Genomic DNA, 20,259 nt, shown 5'->3' with positions numbered 1-20,259 from the left:
TTCATCAGATTATGATTTGATAGACAAAGGAATCTTTTTTGCTTGACTGGTACGTGTCCGATCTCAGCGGCAGTCCATTTTCTTCCACTGACAGCCGATGTGCCATGCTCTTTTTGGCTGTCTGTACAGTGGCTGGGAACCATGAATTGGGTCACCTGTTGCGTCATTGCACTAGCATTTGGCAACTTGTCGTGTCTGCTGCCTTTTAAACCTTTATTGAACCCAGCTCGGGATTTAACCGGTCACAGGACTGGCCTAAAGTTATACAACTAGATTTAAATCAATTTAAATTATTTTGAAAAAATTAAAAAATAATCTATATAAGTATAGGTTATTTATATTGTAAATAATAAAACTTAAATGATTATTTTAAAATATTTTTTAATTTACATGAAAAATATAACTTTTTCTTGTAAGGAGATAGTATATAAAGGGATTTAAATGAAAAAATAAAATATTTTATTATTATTTTATATAATTAACTTTAAAACAAAATAATAATCAACTAAAAAATATGAATTAAATAAAATATGACAAGAGAGAGGTCTGGACCAGGATGAAAACTATATTTGAAAAAAAAAAATTGAATATCTTCCGAATTTTTACCAGATCATCTAAATTCCAGTTGATTCAACGAGTCGAATAATTTTCTCCAAATGAAAATTACAAAATAAAAAGCAACGGTACAGCTAGAACCAGCTCATCAAAGCAACAATGATCCCAGATGACTTCTCGGCCCGTAATCCCTCCACTGCCAGGAGCGGAAAGGTGATGATCGCTGCTCTGCGCGACCAGCCACACGCTGTGCCCTCCAGATATGCCTTGGAAAGGGTGGGACCAGATAACCACTGCAGAACCCAACCTTTCGGTCATAGACAATATCCCGGGCATAAAAAGTAACAGGTTGAGGAAGGAGACGATTCTCCACTTTCTGGAGAATCTTGCAGGAGGTAAACAGCAAGAGAAATTACATCATGAAATCACTACCTAAGTCAAGGCATAGTTTTTTTTTTCTTTCTTTTCAACGGTGGACAAGTAGAAGTGGTGAAAGGGTTTCATAAAATTGAAAGATGATTGATTAATGAATCAATGGCAGCAAAAGTTAAAATCATGAACCTTGATGGCTGTAGAACCATTGCTTTAAAAACAACTCTTTAATGTATGTCTTCGACAATCATGATTTAATTAAAACCATGAAAATGAAGAGAAAAAAAGAATCTCATTGTCCATTTGCATGCTGTTCAAGACTCCAGGAGTTGCCTCTTACATCTAAAACCAATATGGCTGTAACACCAGCATAAACAGAAAAAATGGAAGTTAAACCTCACATTCCTGTGAAGGCCTTCTTCCCACTACATGGAAATATACTACAAATGAAATTCCACTCTTTCTGCAAGAAAATGCCAATATTTTAAATTAAATAAGAGAGAAACTTTGTTTAGATCCAGAAAAATCTTAATTCCTAATATTACCTATAATCTAAATATATGGTGTTTTTACTAGGCACTGCTTCAATTGCTCATCTTCTCATATTTTAATGTAGATAGATTATGTAAAATTTTGTATTTTTTAATTTTATCCTCAAATTTTTTTAAACAATTTAGTTCTAATTAAAAAATAATTAATTTTAAATTCTTATGAAAAGATAGAATTGAAAGAGGGGAGATTAAAATGAAAAACACGGTAAATATGAGTGGGAAGCTATAAATTTTCAATTATATTTTAGTAAAAGAATTTATTTTTTTTATTTTTGTTATTTTAATTAATACTTTTTTTTATAAAACTTAATTATTTTTGCATTGATACTCCTTCTCTTTTCTATTCTGTTTAGAAAATCTCTTTTAAATAAAGATAATTTTTTAGTTATATATTTAATTTTTGAAGATATTTTTCTAATTTATCTATGATATATTTTTTATATATAAATTATATTTTTAAAAATAAAAAATATTAATTTTCAGATGATATTTTAAATATATGTAGCCTTGTATATTATTCATGTTTTCTTTTTATTTTATTCCATCAATTTAATATATTTATCTATTTTTATTATCGTTTAATTAAATAAAAAATATTTTAATAAATAAAAATTAACAAACATGATCGGGTAAATATCTTATCTTACAAGATTAAATATCTTAATCTATATCTATTATGATTTTTTAAGTTTTATTTTTAGATGCTATTAATTATTATTTATTAGAATACATAGTTTTTAGTTTATTTAATTATATACATATCAATTTTTTGAATTGTATTTAAATTTTTTATTTACAAAAATATATTGAGAAACTTGTATATAAAAAAATAAAAATATGTATTCATGTACAAGCACAAGTTACATAACTAGTGATAATCATTAAACATGTCATGATGCCATGGTGGCACTCACTGTATATGGTCAAAGACAAAAGAAATGAAGCCATTTTCATTAGATTATGGTTTGATTGACAAAGGAATCTTTTTTGGCTGACTGGTACGTGTCCTATCCCAAGCAGCAGTCCATTTTCTTCCACTGACAGCTGATGTGCTCATTTTGGGTGGTTGGTAAAAAAAAAATCAAAAACTTAATCGAACCGCTATGCCAAATGGACTCTTAACCAATTGGGCCACCTGTTACGTCATTGCTAGTTTTAAATGAGAAAAGCAAATTAAGAAGAAGAATGATAAAAACAAATTAAAAAAGTGATGGTTCAATTAAGACCAGCCCATCAGGCCATGCGGATCCAGAAGGCATCGGCCCGTAATCCTTCCACTGCCATGAGCGGGAGGTGATCGCTGCTCTGTGAGACCAGCCTCACGCTGTGCCCTCCACTCTAGGAGCTGCGACACCCAGGTCTCCACTAGAATGCCGCCGCTCAAACTCCTGGCTTGGAGCGGGCGGGACCAGACAAGAGCCAGACTGAACCCGACCTTACATGCATGGACAACGTTCCACCACTTTAAAGCTCCTACTTAGGTTACAAGCCCGCGTTGCTGAGCTCAGCTGGGCAGCAGTAGTCAGAGTGTGTGTTATAAAGACGTAATATTTTTCATTCTTTCCGATGTGGGATGTCCCTCTCTTTCCTTCCAGGAGCTTGAAAGAGCAAAATCTTGGCATAAAAAGTAACGGATCAAGGAAGAAGAGGATTCTCAACTTTCGATGGAGAATCTTGCACTAGGTAAACACGAAGAGAAATGACATCATGAAATCACTACCCAAGTCAAGGCATAGTTTTCTTTTCAACGTTGGACAAGTAGAAGTGGTGAAAGGGTTGCATAAAATTGAAACATGATTGATTAACGAATTAATAGCAACAAACTAAAATAAAAAATCATGAACTTCATGGCTGTTGAACCATTGCTTAAAAAACAACTCAAAATAGCTCTAGAGCTTTAATGTGTGATAACAAACAAAAAGTACAAATCTTGTAAGCACATATCTAAACTGCAAACGTAAGAAAGTAACCATGTCTTTATCAGAAGTTACACAGGCCAATCTTTCAAATAAAAAGAAGGAAGAACACAGATGACTAAAAGAAATTGATGGTTTTATTGTTCAAAAAAGGATAAAAAAAATACAGAATCCTATCTGTTTGTTGATGAAATAGCTTGTCCTCTTCCTTCCAATTACTGCCCAAGACCAACACCACTCTTTTCTGAATTCCTCTGATTTTAGGATTTCTTCCGGCCTTTATTTTTCAGACACCAATCTCCATATATTCCCACTGACAATCACAGGCAACAGAGGAGATTGGCAATCTATGTCGCCAATGAGTTGGTAAGAATTTCGTGAGCCCAAGTTACCGCACCATTCAATGCTCACTGTTATCCAGATCTTTCAACCAACAGTAGGGACTCCATCACAAGAGGCTCAACTGTGAATTCATTCAAGGGGAAAGAGATATTCATGGCACTTCAATTACAAATTCATTGCTCACACAAAAAGGTGCACTATAAGCTATCCATTGGACAAAATATACGAAGAACCTAACAAAATCCTGGGGAAAAAAAATATAAAGAAATCCAAAGCAAGTCACCAAATAAACCTTGGTTAGGAGGATGTGTAGCCGCGGAGAAATCAGTAACTAACAACACAGAAGCCATAGAGAGAGGTGATGCCCTTTCCCTTTTTTTAACTCTCAAGAGCCTCGCGGCCAGAGTTTTAGGTTTAGTAAAAAAAAAACAGAGAACAGGAGTTCTATATTAGATACAGCAACTTCTGCTTTTAAAAATGGGGGGAAAATTATTAGATGCCAGCAACGTCTACTATCTAGCCATCATCAGAAGAGAATTGCAAGAAAACAGGACACACTTGCAAGTGCGTGAACAGCCTTTCATCACCTGTCATGTAATATGCACCTTGCTAAAATCTTCGATTTTAACTCAATAACTCGTGCGGATGAAGCAACAAATTCCAATACTATTGATAAACAGTAGCAGTGGTATCTTCGACAATCATGATTTAATTAAAAACACGAAAATGAAGGGGGGAAAAAGAATCTCATTGTCCATCTGCTGTCAAACTATGCTGTTCAAAACTCCAGGAGTTGCCTCTTACATAAGAGATAACCCTAAAACCAATTTGGCTGTAACACCAGCATGAACAGAAAAAATGGAAGTTCAACTTCACATTCCTGTGAAGGCCTTCTTTCCACCAGCAGCAGAACCAGCCGGAATCACTTTCAATACATTAAATCTAACAGTCTTGGACAGTGGCCTGAAATGGTAAGAGGGGCAAATATTATGAATTGAAGGTCAATTGCATATACAATAACAGCTAAATCACATTCAAGATAAATGATATAAAATAAAACTTTGGGTGGTCAAAATTTAACCTGCACTGCCCGATGATAACATGATCGCCTTCCTTCACACGGAAGCATGGGGATACGTGTGCTGGAATATTTGAATGCCTCTTCTCATATCTATGGGGAAAAATAATATTTAAATTATAATGGTATGATAATATGCACTGAAAAACACGTTGGACTAGACCTTTGGTATTTCTTGACCCAGTGAAGATAGTTCCGCCGAACAATAATAGTCCTCACCATCTTGGCACTATTACAAGTTCCAGCTAAGATACGACCTCGAATAGAAACAGTGCCAGTGAAGGGGCATTTTTTATCAATATAAGTTCCTGTCAGAAGTAAACATATGGGAGAACAACGTCAGCAAATTTCACATTCTACAAAAATATCATGTGAAGGAGAAATTACATGAAAGCACATGAAAATGGAGCAAACATATGAATCAAGTTGCAAACGAAGAACTTGGCATAAAAAAAAGAATGGATAGAAACACAAGCATGGAGACATATCAACAGTATTTGAAGAGATCATGTCCATGGCACTCGACATGTGTGATTATTTAATAATTATTTAAATTCCATATCATCATCGACAAGGTTCTAATTCCTCCATATCACACATTGATTTATAACAAAGCAAGTTAATACATAAACGAAATATATTAGTGTTTACAACCCTATGATCATAGAACACATCTTGGTTACTTGACTCAATTATCTATTAAAATCAGTGCATTCAACTAGAATAAAATATACAAAGCTCAATAGAATTACAAACATAGTAAGCATCATAAGAATAACACAACTATAAAAGACAAACCTTCAATGGCTTCTCTGGGAGTCTTGAAACTCAATCCAATACTCTTCCAGAATCTGTTTCCACCTTTTCCAGGCCTCTTTCCTTTCCCAGATTTCTTTGAACTACCAAAAACACACAAAAACATATCAAAAAACACAAAACAGCAAAAACCCACATCAAATAAAAAGACCACAAAACAGAAAGTTCGCCTCTTTTGCTGTTCTAATACATTACCTGAGAAACACTTTGGGTTGTTTCAAAAATGCCTTTTCAGTCTGCAACACAGAAATAAAGAAACCATAATGAGAGCTCATTATAAGATCTAAGACTAAACGTTTTTAAGTAGAAGCAGTGAATAGAAAGAGAGAGTGTTGGGAGAACCTGCTCAGCCATGATTTACAGCTGTTTGTGTTCTCTACAAGGACCTGAAACAGCAGGAAGTAAAAGATGCAAAAGAGAGAGCGCCTCTTGCTGAAATGAGTAAGCTTTAAACCCTATTTTGCTTGCAGATATGTAGTCATAGTTTTTTGTTAAATAAATGGGCCTTGGTGGTCCTATTCATTCAGAGTAAGGTAATATACTAATATATCTTACCGTATATTTTTTAAAAAATATAAAAAAGATATTAAAATTACGAAAGAAATTTTTTATAATATATTTAACCAAATTAAATGAGTTGATTTTAAAATATTCTGGATTAATTTTTTATTTAATTTGAATTTTAAATTAAATTGTATAAGAATTAACCCGATTTAAATTTATTAACCTTATATGTCTAAATATAACATTAATGATTGGTAAAATTATAATTTTACTTTTGAAAAAAATTTAAGATAATAATTTTTTAAAAAAATATTAAGATAATGACAAATTGAATCGACTTGGTCTCCTTGTAGTTCAGGTCATAGAGTCTGCTGGGTTTAATAACTTTTTTTTATAAATTTTTTTATTTAATTATATGATAAAAATATTTGCTTATAAAATTAAGATCTAACCTAAAAATATACATTTATTTCAGATAATTATCCCTGTAAAAAGTAAACAAAAATCAATTATGCATTCTATTTTTCAACCAATTCAATATTAAAAGATAAAAAAATTAAAAACAACTAAAAGATCAAAAACAAAAAAAAAATATTTCTATTAATGGGTAAATTCATCAAACATCTAAATTAGGTAATCCGAGCTAGCATACTTATATACTCCACTAAGATTATAATTTTTTAAAAAAAATATTTTTTATTTAATTATATAATAATAAAAATAAATGATTACAAAACTAAATATTAACATAATACCAAAAAACATTTTTTAAGATTACGATAATATTATAAAAGATGAAATTAAATCCTCAATTAACCCAAAATCTTAGGATGAAATAAAAAAACTAATTAAAAAAAGGTAAACTTGTTATACCTACAAATCAAATCAACTAGCCAAACCTATAAATACATACATAAAGTTTATAAAGTTTAATAAAATAACTTTTCTCTTAAACTATTTTTTTAATTATATAAAAAAAAAATAATAAAAAAAAAATTAAGTTTAATTAAAGAAAAACACCTCATCAAACTTGCAAATTAAGACAATCTTGGTTATCATGGAAAAGATGGAAAATATGTTAACTTCATAGAAAAATAAAATAAAAAATAAATTATAAAATCAAGTTCTCAACTATATCAATATCAAAAAATAAAATTGACAAAAAATTTAAAAAAATTATAAAAAAAAAATATTAAAAAGCAATAAAGAAAGAAAATAGTTAAGTTTAATTTTTTTTTTAAAAAAAAGAAAGATCACCCACCAAATTAACCTGTAAATCATGACAACATAAGTTATTTTGATAAACTCACAAATCAAACTAACCTCATATAAAAGAAAAATACAAAGAAATAAATTACAAAACTAAGTTTTTAATCATCCAAATTTTTAAAGATAAAATCAACTAAAAAGAAATTTAAAAAGAAATCATAACAAAAAATAAAACACCGTGAATTATTATTGTAATCCATAATATGATGTTAAAGAATCATTTTAATTCAAAAGCTTAAATTGTTAAATGAAGTTTTAAGACATGAATTATATTATTTTATAACACATTAAATAAAAATTATTTGATCTTGAAACTTGTACAGTCTCATATTATATTGTACTTAACTTTTTATTAAATAGAATTGAGGTGGTGAAATTTAAACTTATAATCTCTTGATCAACAAAACTTTAATACCATGTCAAATAATTATTTAATCTAAAAACTTAATTTGTTAAGTGATATCTAAAGATATAATTTTATATTATTCTGAACACTAATTTACTCACACATTTAAATTTTGTAAAGTTTAATAATATAATTTTTTTAAAATTGAAGCAACTTTTAAATTTTGTAAAGTTTAATAATATAATTTTTTTAAAATTGAAGCAACTTGAGTTACTTTAACAATAATTTCATAGGAAAACAAAATAAAAATCAATAAGTTACAAAAGTTTTAATTATCTCAATATAAAAAAATAAGATCATAAAAATAATTTTTTAAAAAATCATAATAAAAAAAAACTATAATATTTTGTTAAAAAAACTCCAATATTTTCCTCATTTATTTTAGTTTTTGTCAATTTAGACATTTTATATTGGTATTTTCAAGTCATATGACCAGGTTACATGATACTTTGTATTGTTAGAGTACATAAGAAATTTGAATATCCTAATCCTATAGTAAAAGAAGAGTGGTCTCTATATTTTGTTTTTAATTTTTAGATCATTTTGAAATCTAATATAAAAAATAAACTTTTAAAAAATAAAAATATAATTTTTAAATTAAAAAACATTTTAAAAAACAACAAAATCCCTCGAACTTGTGAAGAAGATAGTAAAGGAAACAGAACTTGAGAAGAAAATAGTAAAGGAAACAATCTTCAATTTCAGGATAAATGTCATGTTAGTTATTAGGATTATATCTTAAACACAAATGCAAATAGCATAAACCATGTTCAAATATAATGATAGGATTTGGCAATTGATGCCCATCTTTGACATCCCTTGTCTTTGGTTCTCCTCCCAATGCAAGATAATCAAACCTAGCATTCTCACAAGACACTTACAAAACCTGGTAGCTAAACTAGTTTTTTACATGTTACCATCATCGCAACAGATTCCAAGTCCACCGTCTGGTGAAAGCATCCACCGGAAATTTTAACTTCTAGCTTTCCCTCTAGATCCTGAGCAAGAAACAACACATGGAATATGAAAATAACAATGATAGTACATGCACCTACTCTCTTCCCTTTGAAAGCCATCCACAAAGCTCACATGAATGCCCATAAACGTCACATGGATGCAAAGGGAAGAAATATAGTAATATAAACTGATTGCGCTGAATAATTACTTTCTGAATAGTAATGTCATATCAAACCTTCCCAGCAATCACATACCAGAGCAAACGAGTAAAAACCAAACATATGGTGATGAAGTATTGAAAAATAGTTGAAGCTAATTTGCCTAAATAGGAGCCCGAAGTATACAAAGCCGTAATGTTACAGTATGGAAACCAAGCATTTCATCTCAACTCATTGCCTATTAACTTGAGAAAATGACCAACCATCATTGACATGTTGCACTCAATTGAAAAGATACGAACCACCATTAACCTAAAGAAGAAACACATGATTCTTTAGCTGTCTGAGATCATAATCACAAGTTCAGCTCTTGAATCCTTTGTCCACAGATAAATCACTCAGTCTGCACCAGCAAATAAGATCAATAAAATATATAATAATAAAGTTTCCAGAATGAAAAATGTAAATTGAATTCCATCATTTTGATTTCAGTAATGACTAAAGAAAAACTTTAAGAATGGTGAAATTCTCAGCAGAATATTTGCCATATATTGAACAACACAGAGATCCTGATATAATAAGCCAAATGCTTAGGTGGTGATAGACAAAGCATTGGCAGAAAATTTTCCACGATGCTTAACGTTGCATACTTAATTTATTATATATAGATATTGTGCTACAAATTCTACCCATCCTCTGAGGCTGCTTGGAGCTTTCAAAAATTATAACAAATTCTACTCATTTTTATCACATACTGGATGACATTGTACAAAAAAACTTGATAATCTAGGAAAGCAACAAAGGGAAACGGATCAACAACCAGAGACTCATATAACAGATTGTTACCGAATTGTCTCTAAATTCATTGAATTCATCAAGGCTAATCTATACTCATTGGATAATAACTTCTTACTGCATCTCAAAAACTATAGTTACTGTTAATTTTAATACAGCTGAAGGATGATATGGCTGCACAGAAAAGAAAAGAAATGAAATTCCTTAAACATGCCAGACCTTTTGGCGTTTTGAATTTGGAGGGCTTGGTTCTGTATCATGGTGACGAGATGTTCCAATGCCAGAGTTTTCAGCCTGCAAAGATGCCGCCAGTTAGCCTTGCAGTTCTGATGTTTTTATGCACACATCAATTTAGCTTGACATATTTACAATATCATGCCAACACCTTCACAATTCATTTGATTGGCTAAAGCAAGAATTTCAGAATAGTAAGGGACATGAGATAAGCATCCATTGAAAGATAACTGAAAATGCTACTTACATGGGTTGAAGAATCTTGAGGCCTCTGATTCCCAGAGTTCTGTGCTTCTCCAGAAGGTATGGCACTGGGTTCTGCACCTCCACTTCGAGATATGAGGGGCATGATCTCACGAAGCAAATTAGACAGAAATATCCCCTCATCAGTAGCCCTTGGTTCTGCTTCTGCAGTAGCAGTAGATTGCCCTGCAGTCTCAGGGACGGAACTAGTAGTTGCTCCTTGCGAGCTGGCATCCTCCATATGGATATCACCAGGTAAGATGGTCCTCAGAAGCTGCAAAATATGGTCGGGGATATGTCGTTCAGAATCCTGGTTGTTTTGGGCCCCACTAGCTGACAGGATGTTGATACTTATACTGCGAGAAATAGAAGGCTCTTGTCTCAAGTTTGGTGGCAAAGATCCTGGAAGAACAGCAAAGTTGGTCAATTAGTATAGAACAGCTGATTAAGCTCATATCTTCTCATACAGTCATATCATCAACTCCTAAAGCAAGATACAGCGAGCAACCATCAAAACTTTGACTACTATACACAACATTAACTTCAATTGAATTTCTACATGATATTGTGAGCTGAAAAAACCGATTTCATGCAAGCCTGTAAGGATATGTTCTCAAAGGTCCCCAATCAAATCTTTAGGAAATAAACATATGGAAGAAAACTCAGGACACTTTTGGAAAAGGAAAATACAACTCAAACATTATTTTCCTTATTTTCTAGGGTGAGGATGGGGGATATGGTGCTGTTATTGACTGGTGCTAGGAAGAATCCACTTCAGCATCCTAAAGGATAGCCTTTCATCATGTACTTAAATGGTACAGAAACAATAAATACAACTCAGAAAACATCATTGAGAAATTGGCTGCATGGCAGGAAAGTTTTGCTGCAAATTGGAATCCATATGCATGGATCGGAATAATCAAAGAAGGGTGTGTATGTGTTATAGTAGTAAGCATGATACTTTTACTATGAGATTCTAAGAAAGAAAGATATATGTGGAATGTTCAAAAAGAGCAATATATGTGGAAATCACCCTTCCTCCCTCGCTCATGCAGGATTGAAATGATTATTGAAGACCCAAAAGAATGTAGGGGCAAAACAAATAGCACAAAAAAGCATAAGCCATAGGGGACTGGCAAATATATCAACCACCATTAACAGCAGCACAAGTAAAGCCACTGATAGACATGCATGCATTCATGAGTACGATGAACCAAAACATCCCCTTTCAAGCCTCCTGAGCTTGCACTGGAAAAGATGTCCACAAATACAAACTTAAGACTTTTCCATGAGCCAAGTAATCCTCAAAACTTCATTGAACTGCAGTATTGTCACATTACCATCTCTTGTGCGCTCAAAGTTTTGCTGCTGCAAAGCAGGTTCAGGAGTTGGCAGCTGCTCAGTTTGGACCTCAGCAGTGTGATATTCACCAGATGCTTGAGATCCCCGTCCACTATTCCCATGCCCAGGGGCTACATTTTGAAATCTTCCAAGAAGAGGATAGTATAGACCTACAGAATTGCCAGATGAATCAGAAGGAAGGCGGCCAAATGTGCCAGGAACAGCTGCAACCACCGTTCTAAGAGGCACCACTCGTACAGCCTCTCCAGCAAAAGATGAACCCTCTGAGAGCCTTGAACTTGTTTGACTACTAGGATTTTCACCACCAGAACTGGTGGGTGGGCTTCTCTGCCCAGCGGTTTGCTGTGTCTGACCGTGTTCCTCACGATTATTGTTGGGGGTAGCTGTCGATGAACCTTGGGTAGAATAGGAATAGTTGTAAGTAGATTCACACATCAGAAATACCATACATATTAATTATTCCAGACATCAAATTTGAAGAAAACCTCTTCGTATTTGTATATCAATTCGCCTTGGAAGAAACCCAGTACCAACACCATTAGTCAAACCAGATCCAGGCTGCATGGATCCTACAGGGACAGCACCGAAGCTTGTCCCTGGTTGAAAAGGAAGGGGCTGGATGCATAGGAGTGATCAGCAGAGAAACATAATTTAAAGCAAAATGAACAGATGAAAAACAAGAGGAATTTACGAGGATGTCTGGATTATGACCTGAACCATGAGAGGATTAGGACCAGATTGATTGATAAAAACAGCAGGGCCCGCATTAACCACAGCTTCAGACTGTAAATAAACAAACCACTATGACACATACAGCTCGGGAGATGTCATGCATGAAAGGTTGCCATAAATGAGAAATTGGAGATAATCTTACCGGTGCTTGACCTAGTCGTAATGTCATGCTTGTACGTCCAAGTTCGAGAAGAAGGGCACCTAAATTATGAAGTTGGACTCCAGTTCTCAATGCACTAGACTGAGTTAAGCGTCGTGCTGCAGTATCCGTAATATGTGCTTGATTCTCTAGTTGTCTTGCAAGTTGCTGCCAACATACAGAACAAACAGGGAGGGAGATCCAATGCATTTAAGTTTTAGTTCTGAGAATAAATAAAAGAAAGGTAAATTTTGAAATATTTCAAGGTTAAAAGAATCAAATTCTATTAAAATTATAAAATGTTAAACAAAATGAAGAAACATAATAAAAAGATGACCACTTCCTATGGCCACAAGCAAAAAAATTCACTGGTAAAAAATGGGATATAGTATTGGCTACCCAAAAAATAAAGCAAGACTAAAGTGAAGATAATAAAGAACATATGAAGTAGATAGAATGCTTTTAAAAAACACACAAGTAAGCATTCTCCAACTTGTTCGGTGAGTAATTGTCTACTAGACAGCATCACTTCTGCCAAGGATGCAGGTGTTGGAAGTCTTTCTTGTCCAGTTCCTGATAGTGATGCGGAATTAGAATCTATTTGCTCCATCCTGTGTGCAGCATCTGCTTGAACAATGTTTTCCCTGCCTCTGCCTGTCAATGAAGAGAAATTGAAATCCAATGGCCAAATCAGCCCCATTGAAGCAAATGACATTTATTAACCATAGATAAATTTGCAAAAAAACAGATACTGACAGATGGCATCAAATTCTCTCCTCAAATTGCTCAGATATTGGGACAGAGTTGTCAGAGAATCAGGAATTACCTACAAGTACAAAGAAAATAATCCTAATACTTAAAACTGCAAAAAGATATGCAGGCCAAAGAATCCATGTTTTCGAAAGAAGGTCGAAGATGAAGAAGAAGAGGACTCCTGACTTACAGGAGGATTCAGAGTCCCCAAGGAAACTGCTGTTGGAAGCCCAAAAACATTCTGTGATCTGTCAGACTGACCCCTGGTGCCAGTTTGTTCAGATTGCAGTTGGCTGGCATCCACTGTGCCACCAGCAGCTGATGTTCTTCGCGAACCACGCTCCTTAAAGATCCATCCCAGTCACAAAGAGCAAGACCCAAAACATAAATTAGCATTTACAGGTATGAAAAAGCATTAAGGTCCATCTTTCTAATTTGACAAAATATGAATCAGCTTGATGTCTCAAAATGTGTTTAAGGTCTAAAATCAAATAAAATCTTAAAATAGACAACTTCCAGATACAAAAATACTGGAAATTTTACTATGAAGACAATTTGTTTGTTTGCCTCAGTGAGTAAGAAAAGAGTGAAGAAATCTCCATCCTTACCAACAATAGATTTTCAAAAGTATAACAATAAAGTAATTAGTTTTAGAGGTTGCAATTTAAAAATTTACCACATCAATCCCTTCACTGACACCTCCAATATTTGAAAATCCAAAAGATCCAAGAACAGCAGAGACAATCTGCTCCAGAGAATCGATTAAGAGATAATTATAGAACAATTAAATTATTGGTATGAAAATCTAAAATTGCTATATTCAAAATCTAGCTGTAGCCGCACCCTACTGATTTCTGGAGGAACTGCATCCCCTTGATCAGGCACACTAAAAGTTTCTATTACAACACTGGGAGCCACATGACCAGTGTGATGGCTTGAACCTGAAGCAGGATCACTGGCTGCAACATTGACATGTAGGAGTTACTATACTTTTACTAGCACATGAAAGATAACGTTAACAAAAAAGGGAAAGGAAAAAAGAAAGAAACAAAGGTATATAATTCCATTTCAGAAAGCTCAGATTATGACAAACAGAGCAGTAATGCTACAACAATTACTAAGCTCCTATAGATGTCAAAGTGACTCATTTGTTATTTGTAGCGTGGTTGCTCTTTAAATCATTAGAAGCATATAAGCATTAAATAAGAACCAACAGAACACCACCACTTGCTTTTCTGATTAATCATATGGCAATATTGAGCACTTAAAGAGATTAATTACCAAGGATAATCTGTTATATCCAGAGTTCCATTAGTCCAAACAAATGTCATATTTGACAGAAAGGATGAATTTCATATCCAGTTGCTTCTAACAGATGAACTACCGTGTATCAACCCCTCTGGGGGGGAGGGGGGGGCTGTTTCTATACTATACCAACCTTTTCGTGAAAATAATTTACATCAACCCCTCTGGGTGGGTCAACAATCCATTATGGCCATTAATTACCTTGTGCAGTAATTTTTTGTTTTTCAATATTTACAGGCTGTGGAGCATCTACAGGACCCTTTAGACCACCACAACTAGTACAGTTGAAGAAGAAGATGATACAAGCAAATGTTAAGGTGAGCCAAACCTGAATGATTGGATAAGCCCTCAGATGGTATAGGTTGCCTAACTACCAGGTGCAAGGTGTGACCATCTTCGACATCTAACATGTGTTAAGCAAATAAGCCAACCAAACAATATAATAAGACAATACTGCTAATGAGTTAAAAAAGTAAAGGGATATGAAAATATTCCTTAGGTAGCAAATAAAGAAATTTAACAAAGGATGGTTTATAGGTTTCTAGTTCAATCAATGAATATCCTGATACATACAGGACCTCATGCTTGCTAATTTGTTCTGGAAAAGTAAAATACTAACTAGTTCATACCATATATGTTTTGATTCAAATGCTTCACCCACACTTAAAGTTTCCTTCTAGCAAAAATGCACCATTGCAACAAGCAATTGCCAGAAACCACCAGAAAACAATTTACTTCAGAAAAAAGAATTGCAGATGTCGGCTTATTTGGAATATGTACATGTGTTTTTGGTTATGCTTGGGTGTGATACAATCAATTGAAATGTGACACAATTCTCTATTCTCCAAGTGATAAGCTGTCCAAAGTCATTCATTCACCTAGAAGTATGCTAAAGATGAACCGAAGAAGAGACTTGTGCAGTCAAATGCCTCTACAGCACATACCTTCAAACCTCTCTTTTGTCAAGGCTTTTCCCCCTTTTATGTCCATACCTAGTATTTCAGACTTACAATTCAGTGTTGCAGAGGGAAAACATGAACCTGTTTAGCATTGCAGGATGAATCTCATGTACATAGAGCACTAGCACGTGAGCTCACTTGGAATTTACACTTAAGCATTACCAAAATCAGCAGTGAGGAACAAAATTGTAACACTATCCAACCACAATTCAACATTTTACCCCCCAATGTACAAACTCCAAGATGTCCCAAACTAACTCTTTTGCATTGATATTGTGTTAATGAGCTCTTTTCTACTTTTCTGCCTAGCTTTACAGTTTAACAACAGAAATAAACATGTCATTGGTTCACTACTTAGGTAATACCTTCATCAAAACCGATAAAAGGAATTTGAAGTGAGCTTCTAGCTACCTCCTCATTTTGGGTGCACAATCTTTTTTTGTTAAATATTGTACTTTAGAGTTGCCCTTGAGCATTAAGAAAAAAGGATACGATAGGCAGAGAGTAGTTGGTCATCCTTTAAGACTTTTCCACGACATATTAGACGTTGTTGTTCTGATAGCACGCCAGTGACAGAAGCAATCTGTTCTTTTAAAGCAGGAACTGGCATCTGCATGGATATTCAAGAAAGGGGAAAGCATGATGAAATTAATGGCTTCCACAAGCAAAAATTCATGCACAAGCTATCAACTAGCAAATCCCCACTCACAATATAAGCATAAAGACCCTATTACGATCATAATGCAGGGTGTACTCTTAGAATTAAGAATTCAGTGGCAACAAACAATGTTTCAACAGTTTTATATGAATAAAAGGCACAGGGAAATAGTGGATCTTCTGTAATTGCTTTCTGTCCAGTTTCTCATGAGATCTGCTTCTCAGTATTATCTGCACAAATATTCAGTAAAATGTGGGACAATCGGATAATGCTCCACAGATTTTTACCTAAGAGCTTGTTCAAGAGATGTTCTTGAGAAGGAAAATGAGTTGGATGCTAGAGAGTGCAGCCTTTGTGTCATCTATATGTAACTGGTTAGATCAAAAAGGCACATTGGATCACTTATAAGGACTAGAAATTCTCTGACCATGCTGGTGAAGAGGTTTTACTTGCAATTGTTAAGATCACTTAATTTCCTCTTCTTTCTACTCTTTTTAATATTCAGATTCTAGTAACTCTCTGTCTCTCATCACAATGACAGAAATATGGTCAAAGTGCAATTTAGAGCTCTTGAAAAAGGAGGCAAAAAAAGACATAAAAACAGATATATATATATATATTATCGCTCCCTAATAACTGGCTTTGGGATGTATTTGAACTCATTGATCATCTAAAGTATTATAGCAAGTTTACAAAACATACACACTGCAATGACACGAGCCATGGTTCAGAGGGAGCCAAAAATTACCTGTTTATCCACTCTCAAAGTATAGGTTTGTGAATCCAATGTTTTTATTTTTATTTCAATGTTTGTTTCAGAACCCTCTGCCTCACCAGCTCCATGAATTTCATCAGCAATATTACTTCCCATTCTCCTCAAACGAATGGATACCTACAACAAAGAAAGGAAAAGAAACAAATGAAGGAAATTAGGTTTGGGAGTTGCTAGGATGAGGCAACAGCATGCTTGTCCATAAACCAGACAAGTCACAGTATTATATTGGTAAGATAGATAAGGTTCTTCAGGAAACAGTAAGTCTATGAATGTCCTCATGCCAACAAAAAGGGGTGTCGGTTCCCTTCATTGTGATCATAATACACCGTTGTTTCGAGAGAGAGTGAAGATGAGCAGAAATGCAAGAACAAATAACAAAAATCAGCAAGCAGACCACTCTCACATATAGGGAAATCTCAGCATCCACTACCATATAGACATGTCGCCATAGCAATATGTACTTCAAGGCAAATTGAAACACTGTTTCTTCTCTTCATTTTCTTTTTCTTTCCTTTTCTTTTCCTTTATTTTTGTGTGTGTTATATGAGACAGTTAGAAAAATCTCCAGACTTGCAGAACACAGAAAAATCTCCAGACTTGCAAAACACATAATCATGGTAACGGTAATGAACAACATGACAAATCCTGCAGCCAACTACCATGGACCGCATTGATCTGATTGTTGATGTTCTTTCCATTTTTTGCTGATTTGGTAGGATATCGCTTGCTAGACGAATATGGCGATTGCTCAAGAGTCCCCTGCTAGATATTGATATTTTATGATGCCACATAAGAGAAACATAACATCACGTTCTCAATTGAAAGTTTATATGATATGTCTTTGGTGTGTTATATTATGTCTACAGTGGTCAAGACCGTGCTTTCCCAACTCCTCCCCTGCCTTCTCTAATTAAATGGGAAAACTCATAAGGATCGTCAAATGGAACATTTTTTGTTACCAGGAGCAGAAAACAAGTTCCAAGATGTCATGTGTATATCTGTATGCACGCCCACATTGCATTTTGCTCCACATCGAAATCTTCAGACCATAAATCTCAGGATCAAATCCATGCTATACAATGTAGAAATCAAGCTTCAAGAAGTAATGTCTCCAGTCCCAAGTGACATTACTGGCATATTTATAAGCCATATTCCGCTTCACATAGTGAAATTCAATGTAAACTCTAAATTAGAAGAATTCAAAATCCAAGCTTCTACCATCAAAAAACAGCTCACCAAGAACTGGGGCCTGCCCCCTATTCAAAACTAATCGGTAGACTGGGAAAATCAAAGAAAAAAGTAAACCACTACACAAATTCAAGACATTTACAATGACCAACAGATTGAGAACACAGATGATGATTTTTTACGACATCTATGCCTTCATCCCTAAATATCACTAAACACGAAGAACTGACGATCTTCACTTCCACCACTCACACTTCAATCAACATAAATCACTTAAGTTGAGCTTGATCAAGTTGCCACGTCCCAATAAGCAACCTTTCCCTTAACTCAAATGCAAACAACCAAAATCCCATTCCCCATTTATCTCTCACTCTCTAGGGTTTACCGAATCTTGATCAAACAAAAAAAGCTCAAGGCTATCAATTTCTGGGTCCTAACCAGTCATCAAAAGCATGCAAAGCAAACCATCAAGTTCCGAAATTGACAACCCAATTCACACAATTAAGAAAATCGATAAAAGACAGTAGACAAGATAAGAAAGGAGTCAGTAAGTTACCTGGGATAAAAAGAAAGAAAATCTGGTTTGATAAGGAGAGGGAGAGCAGATAAAGGAAGAGCGAGGGATAGATAGAAATGACAGAGAGAGATGCCGTGTCTGTGTGCTATCTCTCTGTGTGTTTTGGAGCTGACACCTGAATTTATATTACACAAAATCAAAAACTCTCTCTCTCTCTCTCTCTCTCTCTCTTCCCCCGTTCAACCATGTCATTTCACATTTCGTTTCAAAAATATTTTTTTAAAAAATTAAAAATATCTTATTTATTTTACTTTAAATTAATATATTTATAGGTTAATATTAAAAATAATTTTTTTAAATAAAAAATATTAATTTAGTATATTTTAAAATAAAAAATATTTTTGTAAAAAAACCTCAAACTATATTCTCAAACGCCAACATGGTATTATGGCCAATGTAGGACGAGGTTTGCAAAAATTATTCAGGTTTTTCTCCTCTGTACTTTTTTTTTAACTCTCTTTTTGGAGGTGCGGTGGGCTTTTTACTTTTTTACTGTTGGTAAATTGGTTGGTAGCAACACTACATAAGCACAAATTATTACTGTCTGACAATGTGGTAATTTTGTTTTTATTGCGTTTAAAAAACACATTTCACTTATTCTTAAAAAAACCCTTCTAGAAAAAAAATAATAAAGTCAAGCTGAAACTAGAACTTCAGAAGTTGATTTTCGATTTCATTATTCACACCAGGAAATTTCTGCAATGGTACTCATCTTTTTCCTCATGCAAGTTCCTTGCATTTGCTCTTCCTTGATTTTCCTTTTGTTTTTATTACAATTTTAATATATTAATATCAAAATTAAATAAAATCTAAAAATATTACTTTTAAATAAAAAATATTTTTAAAAATATCTCCAGTATAAATAGTATAAATGGTGTTTCAACAATTTGATTTAGGCTGTAAGGAGAAGACTCATTTGATTCCAAGCTTTCAAATTTGAGTCATGTCATTTGTTTTTATAGAAAAATGAATTATTACGTGATCTAAAACCTATAGTTTTGGATCCAACACCCATTTTATAAATTAAAAAAAAAAGAGCATAGGTAACTTGCTTAAATTTAATTTTGAAGGGAGCGTGATGAATTTTTTATGTGTGTACGCGTGTTTGTTGATCTATAATCTAAAGGAATCTATTAATTTTTTCCAATTATTACTTAAAGTATGATGCTTGTTTGATAAGTTTATTTTTAAATTAGCTTTTTATATGTTAAAATTAATTTTTTTAAATCAAATATAATTAAATATCCATCTATAAATTTATAATAAATTATTTTGCAAAGTCATATTATTTTTAATTATCTTTAAAGCTATTAGATCACTGATCAAGGTTTAACCAAAACTAAAAATTGAGAATTTATATATGAGTTCGAAGAGTGCTCACCTTTTAGCAATTTCAAATAATAAAATTTATTAAAATTAGTATAAATAGATATTTTCATTTTTTTTAATCATGTTAAAAAATTATTTTAATTAAATTATTTAAATTGTTAAATAAAATTTTAAAATAAAATTTATATTATTTTTTAATATTTTTTTTAATAAAAATTCTTTAAGTTTAAAACTTACAGATTTATATTATTTTATATTTAATTTTTATTAAATAAATAAAAATAAT

General features: G+C 33.2%; 2 protein-coding genes across 6 annotated transcripts; both read right to left on the bottom strand.

The window, feature by feature from the left end:
* Positions 1-1,269: 1,269 nt before the first annotated feature.
* On the bottom strand, positions 1,270-6,113 carry LOC105121110 (40S ribosomal protein S11). 2 transcript variants are annotated; one of them, XM_011019633.1, is made up of 7 exons: positions 5,973-6,113; positions 5,826-5,866; positions 5,613-5,713; positions 4,978-5,122; positions 4,818-4,907; positions 4,627-4,699; positions 1,270-1,342 (listed from the first exon to the last, which is right to left on the bottom strand). In XM_011019633.1, the coding sequence occupies exons 1-7, from the start codon at positions 5,982-5,984 to the stop codon at positions 1,325-1,327; spliced, it is 480 nt and encodes a 159-aa protein (XP_011017935.1). In that variant the 5' UTR covers positions 5,985-6,113; the 3' UTR covers positions 1,270-1,324. The 2 variants fall into 2 exon arrangements, with proteins under 2 accessions (XP_011017935.1, XP_011017934.1); XM_011019632.1 differs by lacking the exon at positions 1,270-1,342 and having other exon boundaries at positions 4,343-4,699.
* Positions 6,114-8,939: 2,826 nt separating this feature from the next.
* Positions 8,940-18,807, bottom strand: LOC105121109 (large proline-rich protein bag6-B). 4 transcript variants are annotated; one of them, XM_011019628.1, is made up of 17 exons: positions 18,624-18,807; positions 16,853-16,996; positions 15,939-16,056; positions 14,816-14,890; positions 14,026-14,141; positions 13,859-13,927; positions 13,373-13,525; positions 13,186-13,255; positions 12,905-13,083; positions 12,433-12,597; positions 12,270-12,341; positions 12,044-12,173; positions 11,537-11,953; positions 10,669-10,680; positions 10,201-10,622; positions 9,939-10,013; positions 8,940-9,327 (listed from the first exon to the last, which is right to left on the bottom strand). In XM_011019628.1, the coding sequence occupies exons 2-17, from the start codon at positions 16,973-16,975 to the stop codon at positions 9,319-9,321; spliced, it is 2,205 nt and encodes a 734-aa protein (XP_011017930.1). In that variant the 5' UTR covers positions 16,976-16,996; positions 18,624-18,807; the 3' UTR covers positions 8,940-9,318. The 4 variants fall into 4 exon arrangements, with proteins under 4 accessions (XP_011017930.1, XP_011017931.1, XP_011017933.1 ...); XM_011019629.1 differs by lacking the exon at positions 10,669-10,680 and having other exon boundaries at positions 10,201-10,598; XM_011019631.1 differs by lacking the exon at positions 10,669-10,680 and having other exon boundaries at positions 10,201-10,598; positions 11,720-11,953.
* Between the last annotated feature and the right edge of the window lie 1,452 nt (positions 18,808-20,259).

Source organism: Populus euphratica, unplaced genomic scaffold (assembly GCF_000495115.2).
Source record: "Populus euphratica unplaced genomic scaffold, PopEup_1.0 scaffold31.1, whole genome shotgun sequence".
NCBI classification, from domain to species: Eukaryota; Viridiplantae; Streptophyta; class Magnoliopsida; order Malpighiales; family Salicaceae; genus Populus; species Populus euphratica.
This window is presented reverse-complemented; position numbering and strand designations above follow the sequence as displayed.

What these genes read in the sequence shown, in the direction of transcription:
- LOC105121110 (XM_011019633.1), bottom strand. An exon ending in CAACCCAAAGTGTTTCTCAG is followed by an intron (nt 5,714 to 5,825) that starts GTAATGTATTAG and finishes TGTTTTTGGTAG; the next exon opens with TTCAAAGAAATCTGGGAAAG. An exon ending in TGGGTCAAGAAATACCAAAG is followed by an intron (nt 4,908 to 4,977) that starts GTCTAGTCCAAC and finishes TTTTCCCCATAG; the next exon opens with ATATGAGAAGAGGCATTCAA.
- LOC105121109 (XM_011019628.1), bottom strand. Translation starts at nt 16,975, where the DNA reads ATGGGAAGTAATATTGCTGATGAAATTCATGGAGCTGGTGAGGCAGAG. An exon ending in TGGGGACTCTGAATCCTCCT is followed by an intron (nt 13,256 to 13,372) that starts GTAAGTCAGGAG and finishes TTGTACTTGTAG; the next exon opens with GTAATTCCTGATTCTCTGAC. An exon ending in TGATATACAAATACGAAGAG is followed by an intron (nt 11,954 to 12,043) that starts GTTTTCTTCAAA and finishes ATTCTACCCAAG; the next exon opens with GTTCATCGACAGCTACCCCC.